Here is a 13,096-nt window from a genome sequence, read left to right on the forward strand (position 1 = left end):
TAGAACATGGTACCCACCCACCCAAGAGAGCAGACACATCTATGCATGGTAGCTGCCAATAATGGGGAGACAAAAAAAGGGAGACCTCCACAGCTGCCTACAGAAGGGAGCCCTGGCCCTGCCAAATGGGGATGTAATATGGAAAGGGCTAGAATGAGAGGAGTTGCACCTTTCCATTGGCATGCAGATCTCATAAGTCACTTTTTTTGTGTAAGGAAAGAGACTGAAAGTTATTTTTCTATATTTTTTCCTCCTGGAAGTTGTTCTCTTTATAGGCCAAAGGAACACCTGGAGCATGGGGAGAAAATGATTTCCCCAAACAGGTCTATCAAAAATTGTTTGCAAGTTCAAAATTTCATGTATTTAAAGTTTTATATTTTAAAATATATAAATGTTCTTGTTTGCCCAACAGGTGTGCAGAACCCATTCTGGTATTCTTGGAAAGGGTTTAGCTCTTTCTCATTCACCAACTATATTAGAGGCACTTGAAGGAAACCTACCACTACAAATCCAAAGCAATGAACAATCCTTTCTGGATGATTTTATTGCTTGTGTTCCAGGATCAAGTGGTGGAAGGCTTGCAAGGTAAGGCACTTTAAGTACTACAATTACTTACTTTCAGGGCTTGCCTCAGTTTTCATTTCTGAAGAGAAATGCAAGGGGAGTCATTAGGATGTTGAATGCTGCCTAAAATAATCTGGTTTTTGTATTTTGAACTTGTTGAAACATAAAATGGTAGTGAACATTTCAAAATGTTTTTTAAATATATGATAGTTGTTAGTTGATTATTTTAAAGTTTCCTAGATGAACTTTTATTTTAAAAATATTTGAAATACATGGTTTAATTGAGAAGTCTGTGTTTTAGATAGTAATATTTAATATCTAACTAAACTCCTAAATTTATTACTATATTTTATTCTAATAATGTAAGTTTTTTTCCAAATCTACAACTAATAGAAATATAAATTTAGAATTAAAATCAAATAATTTGAGGTTGTAGAGTTCTCATTTATTTTCTTGTGGTTGTTTTTTTTAAGCTTAAAAAAAAAATGCTGGCTTGTGTGATTTTGCAATATGGAAACCTAACTTTATTCTAGTTTTAATTTTAAAAATACAGAGATTACTCTTTAGTTTTTAAAAACCAAAATGGTGATTGGAAAAGAATAGAAAATCTTTTAAGTCAGCCTCATTGCTGTCTTTGTGGACGTTTTTATACATGACAGAATTACCTATTACTCATCTCACAGGGTAGCTTGAATGTTGATTATGAAATGAATGCAGCAATGGCTTTCACAAAGTATAGAAAATTGGCAACATTTATATGGAAGGGAAGGTAATGAGGGAGGATAGTTGAGAAATTCTATACAGAGAAGATGGTCAGTGCTTCTTTAACCTAACTACTCTCAAGCAAGCAGAATGCCATTTTTGTCCCTGCTTTTACAGAGAAGCTGCTTTTTCTCTGGTTATTAGGCTGGCAAGTTAAGGCTGGCCTTCCTTAGTAAAAATTAGTGTACTTGAAATTTCAAATTATACTTGCTCTAAATTCATTCCCTTGGTTATTTTAAATCAACCGTACTTAAAATTTCAAGTTTTCTGAATTAAAAATTTCTATTTGTAAACCTCAGAATTCTATTTCATATGCTTTGGCATATTTTTAAGTGAATTCATCATTAACAATTTCCTAGGAAAACACAGTGATTATCACTGAATCAGAAATGAAGACATTGTTTTGGCATTCTGATACAAGTTTTATTCATTTGGTTTAATTTCATGTTAATCATTGAAGATATTGGTGAATGTGTTTTTTTGTTTGTTTGCTTGCTTGTTTTTTTTTTCATTACTGCTAGGTGGCTTCAGCCAGATTCCTATGCTGATCCTCAGAAAACATCTTTGATCCTGAATAAGGATGATATTCGTTGTGGCTGGCCTACCACTATAACTGTTCAAACAAAAGACCAGTATGGGGATGTGGTCCATGTTCCCAATATGAAGGTAATTCTATCAAAGTTAAAGAAGTGGGCATCTAGGCACTGATGGTAACTAATAAAATTTCAGAAATGGCAGGTGTCTAGAGGACCCACTTTACATATATGTAATGGAGGAAGCCAAAAAATTGTTTAAATGACTCGTTTATATTATTAGTATCTGATTTTCCAAGTTAAATGTTTGTTTTTTACATTTTGCTAGGTGCTATAATGATGCAAAAGAAGGATAGAAAGTGTCCATAATATAGTGCGCTAAGCACGTAGAAGGAAGGCCCTCAATACACAGTGATTGAATAAATCAATAAAAGAATACATTTTAAAATTTTGCATATATATTTTTAAAACTCAAATACATTCTAACCATTCTGTACTACTGAAACAACATTGAAAATATAATAATGATATTTATTAAATTAGAAATAAATGAATTTGGATTGTAAAAGAGTGCAAAAATGTAAATAGTCATGTGCTGTATTGGTGAGTGTAGTTCTTTGGATACCTCTTCCCTGGGTCATTAATTAATAAAGACATTTAGAACATATCGTAATATATAAAGTAAAATCCTTTGTGATATCTATTAATGTAAATATCTCATTTAAAACTTCTGTTATAGTTCTGAGAAAAATCAATATTGAATGAAAATTTGTACAGGCAGTCTGTAGCTGCCCCACACCTCAAAGTTACTGTATTACGAAGTGACTTGATTGTTTGTAGCTTAGTGTTGATTAGTCCCCAAAATCGCTTTTAATTACAGAGCAGATAATTTTACCTCAATATTACTTTTAGTAGAACTAACTACTTAGTACATTCTTTGATTTGTACTGTGAAGAAACACAATGCCAGTGGAACCTTTCACCTGACTCATAGTAAAAAAGACAAGAGCCATATAGTTCACATCTTAAGACCAGTAAATAAAACTCTATGGAAAAGTATTTGAACCCCATACTAAACAAAAATCAGGCTTTACCAATGGCTTTCAAATATATAGGCTGGAATGTTATATATTCTTAATTACATACAATATATATAATACATATTAACACAGTATGCTGCACTATGGTATTTTCTCTTATATTTTACTTTTTTAAGGAAGATAATGCCCCATCAAAATGATTTCATGCCCACTATGAATTAGTCTATGGAATACATAAAGCAAATTAAAAGGAAAAAACCCGAATAGAGAATAAAGTAATCCTGATAATGACACACACACACAACTCTTGAGGAAAGAATTTTTATCACAATACAATACACATTAATATGTTGAGGGGCGAATGTATTATTCACTAAGTATATGTAGTGAGTTGTTAAATCCAGTCTTTGAGCCCACAATAAGTTCCTTATTCATGTGACTGCATTGTAATAACCATTTTCCAGGTCAGCATAACATTTTAATGTTCATAGGGTTGTGCTTGTAGTGTTTCTTTAGTTGTATTTTCTCTTGTTTGCTTCTTTGCACCTTTTATTGTTGATTACTCCATTTTGGTATCTGGGTTGTTTATATCTTACATTTCAAAGTCAGGCTTTATGCTTTTATCTTTTGCTGTCTTCCTATTGGGTTTTTTTTTGCCCACATCACCTGTGTATTTTTCTGTACTCCCCTTTTTTCTTCTATATATTTGCTTCTCCTACTCTATCCCCCTTTACACTAAACTTCTTATGCATTATACTCAAAATCCATATCAGATTGATCTCTAATTTAGAAACCATATCTAGAAAATTTCTGTAAGTACTATTTAGGAAAAGAGAAAGTCACAGAGGAAATAAAGGAGTAACAAAAATTCTTTAAAGGAAGCACAATTTGTAAAAGAAATCAGAATAGTTAGCATTCTATAGTATCTCAGTACTTAGCGAGTAAAATTGTTCAGTGATTTACTGCAAGGTTCATGGGCAAATACACTTCTGTTAATTTATTTAGGGTGAATATAGTTGCTTAAAGATTAAACCAAAATAGTATGTATAAAAATAGTGGCTATAATTTAAAATAGAATATTTTAAAATATGAAGCTTTTTTCTTTTTTTATTACATTTAAAGTTTAAAGCTTTTAATGGTGGCAGTGTATATAAGTTTAAGAATTATACTGTATACCTTTAAACTTCTTGTTTTAAATATAAGAAGGATTTTTAATATTTTTAGGGCATTATATCAGTTCAAATATTGATCTAGCTTAATCCCAACTAAAGATAATGGTTATTTAATGGGACATATTTGCCAGCTGCACTTAATTTTATGTAGACAGCGTCTCTAACTCCCTAAAATGGCTTTAGTAAGAACAGTAAACATTACAGACATTGCACAGTTCTGGGATACCCCCTCAATTACTTAAGTAATACAGTTACTTTCATTTAACCTACCCTTCCTATTTCTGTAAAGACCCTATTTTTGATTAGCTGTTCCTGCCAACCACAAAAGTAGAGTCCAAAAGGAACATAAGAAACTTTAAACCTCAGAATGATACTACCTGATAAAGAGCCAAATGGTATATAAATTGTAACTTTGTGATTGCCTAGTGATCAAGTGGTCTTTGCTAATGAGTAAACATACAAACAATAAAATGCTTTTTTTATAATTCCTGAAATTATATTTCTGAGTATTGTTTGTAAGATAATTTCTACTTTCAGTGTTTCAACATGCCTTAGCAAATCTGTTGTTTTTTAAAAAATATTTTTTTATTTTTCAGTTACAGTTGACATACAATAGTATTAGTTTCAGGTGTACAACCCAGTGATTTGACATTTATATAACTTATAAAGTGATCACCCCAGTAAATCTAATACCCATCTGACACCGTACATAGTCATTACAATGTTATTGACTATATTCCCTATGCTGTACTTTACATCCCCATGACTGTTCTATAACTACCAATTTGTACTTTGTAAGCCCTTCATCTTTTTCACCAAACCCCTACCCTCCCCCATCTGGCAACTGTCAAAATTTTCTCTGTATTTATGAGTCCTTTTTTCTTCTGCTTGTTCCTTTATTTTGTTTTTAGATTCCACATATGAGTAAATCATCAGGTATTTGTCTTTCTCTTTCTGACTTATTTCACTCAGCACAATACCCTCTAGGTCCATCCATGTTGTTGCAGATGGCAAGATTTCATTCTTTTTTATGGTTGAGTCATATTCCATTGTATATATACGCCACTTTTTCTTTATTCATCTATCGACGGACAGTTAGATTGCTTCAATGTCTTGGCTGTTACAGATAATGCTACAGTGAACATATGGATGCGTATGCTTTTTCTCTTTAGTGTTTTGGGTTTCTTTGTATAAATACCCAGAAGTGAAATTGCTGGGTCCTTTTTTTTCTCCTGTTATAGCCTTGATTTTAAAGTCTGTTTTGTCTGATTTAAGTATTGCTACTCCAGCTTTTGTTTTTTTGTGTGTTTTTTGCTACTCCAGCTTATGTTTGTTTGTTTCCAGTTTTCTTAAATATCTTTTTCCATCCCTTTACTTTCAGTCTGTGTGTATCTTTGATCTCTGAAATTAGTCACTTGTAGACAGCATTTTTAAGGGTCTTGTTTTCTTATCCATTCAGCCACCTATGTCTTTTGATTGGAGCATTTAATCCATTTGCATTTAAAGCAGTTATTGATAGATATGTATTGATTGCCATTTTATTTGATTTTTTTTATCTTTTTATTTTCTTCTTAAAGACAACCCTTTAACATTTCTTATAATACTGGTTTGGTGATGATGAACTCCTTTAGCTCCATCTTGTCTGGGAACCTCTTTATGTGGCCTTTAATTTTAAATAATCGCTGTGCTGGGTAGCGTAATCTTGGTTGCAGGTCCTTGCTTTTCATCACTTTGAATATTTCATGCCAATCCTTTCTGGCCTGCAAAGTTTCTATTGAGAAATTAGCTGACAGTCTTATGGGAGCACCCTTGTAGATAGTAACTGCTTTTCTCTTGTTGCTTTTAAGATTCTCTCTTTGTCTTTAAACTTCGGCATTTTATTTATAATGTGTCTTGGTATGGGCCTCTTTGGGTTCCTCTTGTTTGGGCTCTCTGCGCTTCCTGGACTTGTATATCTATTTCCTTCACCAGGTTAGGGGAATTTTCTGTCATTTTTTCAAATAGGTTTTCAATTCCATGCTCTCTCTCTTCTCCTCCTGGCATTCCCATGATGTGAATATTGGTGCACTTGACGTTATCCCAGAGGCTCCTTAGACTGTCTTCATTTTTTTTTTTATTCTTTTTTCCTTTTTCTTTTTTTTCTTTTTTTAAATATATCTTTATTGATTTCAGAGAAGAAGGGAGAGGGAGAGAGAGAGATATAAACATCGATGATGAGAGAATCGTCATTGATCAGCTGCCTCCTGCACCTACTCGGGGGACTAGGGATCGAGCCCATAACCTGGGCATGTGCCCTGACCGGGAATCCAACTGCAATCTCCTGGATCCTAGGTCAATGCACAACTGCTGAGCCATGCCCGGCTGGGCTGTATTTTTTTTTTTTCTTTTTGCTGTTTTCATTAGGTGTCTTCTGCTCTCTTCCAAGTCGCTAATTCAGTCCTCTGCTTCATCTTACTCTACTGTTGATTCTCTATAATGTATTCTTTATTTCAGTTATTGCAGTCTTAATTTTTTAATGGCTCTTTTTTTATGATTTTTATCTTCATTTTTATGTTTCCTGTCTCTTTGTTGATGTTCTCACTGAGTTCATCTACTCTTCCCCTTAGTTCATTGAGAGTCCATATAACCATTGTTTTGAACCCTGCATCTGGTAGATTGCTTGTCTTCATTTTCGTTAATTCTTTCTCTGGAGTTTTGTTCATTCTTTCATTTTGGACATGTTTCTTTGTCTCCTCAGTTTGACTGCTTCCCTGTTGCTTATTTCTATGTATTAGGTAGATCTGCTACATCTCCGTGTCTTGGTAGAGTGACCTTATGTGGTAGGTGTCCTGTAGGGTTCAGTAGCACAGCCTCCCTAGCCACCTGAGCCAGGTGCTCCAGGTACGCCCCTTGGGCTGTGTGCACCCTTCTGTTGCAGTTGAGCCTTGATTGCTGTTGGCATGTCAACAGGAGAGATTTATTCCCAAGCTAATCTGCTGTGAAGACTGGCCACGGCTATAGCTGAAGAGCTGCTGTGCAGGGGCTGACCCCACAGAGCAGGACTTGCTTCAGTGGGACTCTGGTGCCCAATGAGTCTGCCCCCTGGATGTGTTGCTTGTGGAGTTGTTTGGGTGGTTCTTTAGTGTGGTCCACCAGATATGCTAACTCTGGGGCCTCCCAGGAGGTGCAGGCCAAGATCAGCCACCTACTGTGCACTGCCCAGGGCCACTCAGCATGAACTACAGAGCAAACGCAGATGGCTGCTACTTGTTGTGAACTTGGAGGTGCCCGGGAGATTCCAACCTGTGAACTGAAGCTGGCTGGTGCCGGGCCTGGGGGTGGGGCGGGGCGGGATAAATGGTAATGCGTGGTTTCTCCGGTAACTTCCTCCTGCACTTAAAAAGGGCTAAGTTCCAAATTAGACTTGCAAATATGGCTTTGGTATTTGACACCTCTGCTTGTGTAGTTCCCTGCTTGCTCCTTCTAGCGGCTTTTTTGGCTAAGTCTGTGCTTACCTCCTTGTTTATACTGTTCTTGTTCAGTTTGTATTGTCCATGTAAACCTTTTCTCATCAAAAAAAAAAAAAAGGAAGCTATAGGGACACCTCTTCCCAGCAGTGGAACCCTGGGCTGGGGGCCTGGTGTGAGGCTGGGATCCCTCTTCAAGGGGCACCTTCACATCTGATATATCCCTCCTGATTTTTAACCTCCACACATGGGTGTGGGACCAGCCTGTTCGTTGTCTCCTCCCCTCCTACCAGTCTCCATGTGGTTTCTCTATATCCTTAATTATAGGACTTCTGTTCAGCTAGGTTCAGGCAATTTTGAATAATGGTTGTTCCATAGTTTAGTTGTAATTTTCATGTGGTGGTGGGAGGATGCAAGTACTTAATTTGTATCTACTTAACCTTCTTGACCAGAAGCCATGAATCTGTTCTTTGTATCTCTACAGTAAAGTAGATGAAGGATATCCTCATTTTATTGTTGAAGAGCTTGAGTTTGAAAGTTTAATTAGGTCCGGCCGGGCGTGGCTCAGCAGTTGAGCATTTACCTAGGATCCAGGAGATCAGGGTTTGATTCCCTGTCAGAGCACATGCCCAGGTTGCGGACTAGGCAGCCGATCGATGACTCTCTCATCATTGATGTTTCTCTCTCTCTCTCTCCCGCTCCTTTCCTCTCTCTAAAATCAATAAAGATATGCTTAAAAAAAAAAAAAAGTTTAATTAGATTGCTTAGATCAAATAGCTTATGTTGTTGACAGCTATCTAAAAGTACTCTTTCTGCACTAGAATAAATAAACATCTTTAGGCTTTAGGCATAGGATTTGTCTTATTATGTGTTAATTTTTAAGACTTAATCAATGGAGTACATTTTCTTCTGCAGAACAATATAGCTAAAATTGAGGTAAGTGCTTTAAAATTTGAGGAGAATGTGGGAAAGTATTGATACTTGAGTTACCAGATAAAATAATGTTAGTCCCATCAAGAATTAATGTAGATTCTGCTATCCTTTGCTGTACTTTATTAATGTTGGCATTTTTTTAATGTTTTGATACCTATGATTATTTATTCTAAAAAAAATGAGGTCTCTCTTTTATACTGTGTTCAGGATCTATATTGTGGAACCATTTTAAGGTCATTCTGGCACTGTTAACTAAGTCTTTGAAGGGAATTCCCAAGATGGACCACTCATAACATATGTTTATAGAATTATGAGTCCATAATTGTAAATTGTTTCTTTTCATATGTCACAGACAATTATACAATAATATTTGTTTTTTAAATAATATCTTGGTTAGGTGGAAGTGAAAGCTGTTCCTGTTTCTCAGAAAAAGACGTCTTTACAACAAGAGCAAGTAAAGAAACCTCAAAGGATTCCTGGCAGTCCTGCTGTAACGGCTGTGTCTTCTAATACTGACAAGACTTTTGGTGGACTGGCATCCCCAAAGCTGGATGTTTCATATGAACCAATGATAGTGAAGGAAGCTCGCTATATTGCTATAACAATGATGAAGGTAATTTATTTTACTTATCAGAAAATATTTCTTTTTTACTATTTAGTCATTTAACAAACATTTCAGCCACTCAAATTCAGACATAAATTTATAGGTCTAGTGAACAGTTGATAGATGGAAAACTTGTAATATATCTTTTAGGATGCTGATATTTTTCTTCAAAGAAGGTTTTCTTTTGTTTTTGGCAGACTTCTAGCAGGGATTACCAATAACAGATCAAGCTAATCCAATCAGAGATTGAAATGGTTGAAGATTGGATTTCATTTCCTGCAGAAGTACTTGTCTGTTTTCAATTTACCATTACTCTTGGGATATAGCCCTTCAGGGATTCAGAGTGTATCTAACCAGCCCCCTTCAATTTTGGGGTTCTTCAAATTCCAGGCTCATCTCTTTTGGTTCTTCAGAATTTTTAGCTTCCTGATGTCTTCAGACTGATTTGAAAAATATATTTTGTCCAGCTTTTTTAGTTATCTTCAGAGGCAGCGTTAATCTAAACTACCAAGATGATCATTAATTGAAGCAGAAGTTGGGAATTTTGCCATTATTAGAATGAAGTGGTGAGCCATTCAAGGATTTTATTTAAAGGAATGGCACAATTAGATTTATGTTTTATAAAGATTATAATGGATTATGGAGAATGTGATTGGGTAGATGATCAAGAGTCATGGTTTAGTTTAAGTCTCTTTAGAAGAGTCTTGATTTAGTCTAGTGAGGTGTGCTGATCCCTTGGATTACAGAGTTGTCAAAATAGATTCAGGAGATATTTAGGCTCATTAGGACTTGGTGGCTAGTGGGGATGGAGTAAATAGAGAAAGAGGTAGGAAATAAAAAATGAAGTTTACATTTTGAGCTTGAGCAATGAGATTGATAATGTTGGAGGAGGGGCAGCTTTTGGTTGAGGAAAATAAGTTTGCGATGTGATGAGTTTTAGATATCTCTGAAATAGCCATATAAAGATACATATAAAAGGAAGTTGGATTACAAACCTGAAATGATCACAGTCTGACCTTAAGAAGAGTATTTGAGAATAATCAATTCATGCAGATAGATACCTACTTTCATGAGTGAAGAGAGAAGTTCCAGGACAGGATCCTGAGAAACACCAATGCAGTGATTCTCAAAATTTTGTCTACATCATAAATAAATTGATAATATAAGAAATCAAACTTTTGTCATGATATAGATATGAATATTCTGACATGAATAATCAGGAGCACCTATTTTAAAAAGAGGTCAGTCATCCAAAGATGTAGATCTATTAGATTTAGAGAGAGGTTCAAGAATTTGCATATAAAACAAATTTGCATATAAAACAAATATAAAGAGTGATTCAAGGTCAAAACCTAACCTTCGAGAAGCATTGATTTACAAGATAGATAAGAAAAAAAAGAAAGAAGGAAAGGAAAAGGAAAACACACACACACGCACCAGCATTGATAAGAATACCAGCCAAAGCAGTGAGACATAAACTAGGACTAGTGATTATTGTTGCCACTTTACCACCACTTTACATATAGTAACTTACTTAATCCTCACAGCAACCCTATATATTATGTTTTTATTCTCATTTTACATATGTGGAAACTGAAGCATGGAGAGGTTAAGTAACTTATCTAAGACTGGGAGTCTGACTCAAGATTTGATTTTCCTAATTACTCCCAACTGCCTTATGGCATGTCTTGAAAGCCAAGGAAAGAGTAGTTTAAGAAGGATTAACAGTGTTTTCCTGCAAAAGTGAAGTTTTGAAAAGGAGCTAGCGACAATGAATTCACCAATGCTCTTGGCAGTAGCAGTTTTATGGCATAGTGGATTAATGAAGAAGAAGTGAAAATACTAAAGGCAAAATGAGTATAGTTTTTCAAGATGTTTGGTTATAAAAAGAAACATTGGAAATGGAATTGAATAGAAACTTTTGAGTTTGGGATTGAATATAGAAAGACTTACATATTTTAATACTGATGAGACAATTGAAAGGAAGGAAACCATGAAGACAGTCTTCATGAGATAAAAATAATATCTAGCATTTAGGTGGAGCAATTAGCCTTAAACAGGAAGAATATTGCTTCTTTTCCTCTACCAGGAAAGGGAAAAGAACATAATACAGATGCTAGTAAATCTGTAGGTTGTACAGCCAAAAGAATTACTTATAACAGTAATTGTATTTTTAGGTTAGAGAGGGGAGTGATGAATCTTAGGGTCAGGATTTTGAAACAAAGGGGGAAAATGAAACCATTATGATGGAGAATTAAGGAGAACTGATTAGAAAGATTTTTCATACATCCTTGAATAATTGGTGGAAATTGAAGATCATACATTGCAGTGTGAGTCATATGAACATGGGTAAGATAATCATTTGGATTGATTCAGCATTGAATATTGCCAGCTAGTTCAACAAATGAATAGTGAGAGAAGGGAGTTGAGTATATGGTGGATAAAGAAAGCAACAGTGACCTTAAACAACACTCTAGATTAGATGGGTTTAATTTATATTTACATAACATTTCATCCCAAAGCAGCAGAATATACATTCTTCTCAAGTGCACATTCTCAAAGAGACCACATGTTAGGACACAAAATAAGTCTTAACAAATTAAAAGAAGATTGAAATCCTGTCAAGCATCTTCTAAGATCACAATGGCATAAATCTAGAAATCAATTACAATAAAACCACTCAAAACATTCAAACATATGGAAGCTAAATAGTATGTTATTAAACAATGAGTGAGTTAACAGTGAGATCAAGGAAGAAATAAAAAATTACCTGGAAACAAATGAAAATGGGCACACAACAACCCAAAATCTGTGGGACACAGGAAAAGCAGTCCTAAGAGGGAAGTTCATAGCATTACAGGCCTACCTCAAGAAGCAAGAACAATCTCAAATAAACAATCTAACCCTAAAAGAACTAGAAAAGAACAACAAGAAAAGCCCAGAGAAAGTAGAAGGAAGGAAATAGTAAAGATCAGAAATAAATAAAATAAATAATAAAGAGCAGAAATAAGTGAACTAGAGACTAAAAACGCAGTGCAAAAGATCAGTGAAAAGATCAACGAAGCCAAAAGCTGATTCTTTGAAAAGATAAACAGGATTGACAAACATTTAACCAGACTCATCAAGAAGAAAAAAAGAGGATCCAAATAAATAAAATCAGAAATGAAAGAGGAGAAGTAACAACTGACATCATAGAAATACAAAGGATTGTAAGAAAATACTGTGAACAACTCTGTCCCAACAAATTGAACAATCTGGACAAAATGCATATAATTCTAAAAACATACAATGTTCCAAAACTGAATCAGGAAGAATCAGAAAACCAGAATATACCAATTACAACTATTGAAATTGAAGCAGTAATCAAAAAACTCTCAGAAAGTGAAAGTCCTGGACCAGATGTCTTCACAGGGGAGTTTTACCAAACATTCAAAGAAGAACTAACACCTATTCTCCTCAAACTATTCCAAAATATTCAAGAGGATTGAAGACTTCCAAACTCTTTCTATGAGGCCAGCATTATCCTAATTCCAAAACTAGATAACGACACTACAAAGAAAGAAAATGATAGGCCATTTTTGATGAACGTAGATGCTAAAATCTTCAACAAAATATAAGCAAATCGGATCCAGCAATACATTGAAAAGATTAAAAATCCAGGCCAGTGTGGTTCAGCAATTGAGCATCAACCTATGATCCAGGAGATCTCGGTTCAATTCCCAGCCAGGGCACATGCCAGGGTTGTGGGCTCCATCCCCGGTGGGGGGTGTGCAGGAGTCAGCCAATCAGTGACTCTCTCTCATCATTGATGTTTCTATCTCTCTTTCTCCCTCCCTTTCTCTGAAGTCAATAAAGATATATTTTTTTAAAAAATTAAAAGCTGTGATCAAGTGGGATTTATTCTGGGATGCAAGATTGCTATATATTTGTAAATCAATAAATGTGATAACATCACATAAAATGAAAGATGAAAATCACATGATCATATCAATAGATGCAGAAAAAGCATTTGATAAAATCCAGCACCCACTTGTGATAAAAAC

The 13,096-nt window shown here is 35.0% G+C and overlaps 1 protein-coding gene across 19 annotated transcripts in view; it reads left to right on the forward strand.

Moving 5' to 3' along the window:
• The window catches only part of MYCBP2 (MYC binding protein 2), a 256,028-nt gene that overhangs the window by 154,213 nt on the left and 88,719 nt on the right, over window positions 1-13,096 (forward strand). For all 19 annotated transcript variants that reach the window (XM_081128620.1, XM_081128638.1, XM_081128623.1 and 16 more), the window contains exons 45-47: window positions 413-585; window positions 1,848-1,992; window positions 8,847-9,062. In XM_081128620.1, the coding sequence (XP_080984746.1) occupies window positions 413-585; window positions 1,848-1,992; window positions 8,847-9,062 (534 nt within the window). The remainder of the gene's footprint in view (window positions 1-412; window positions 586-1,847; window positions 1,993-8,846; window positions 9,063-13,096) is intronic.

The sequence above is a fragment of the Miniopterus schreibersii genome (genome assembly GCF_964146895.1).
Source record: "Miniopterus schreibersii genome assembly, chromosome: 2".
Lineage (NCBI taxonomy): Eukaryota > Metazoa > Chordata > Mammalia > Chiroptera > Miniopteridae > Miniopterus > Miniopterus schreibersii.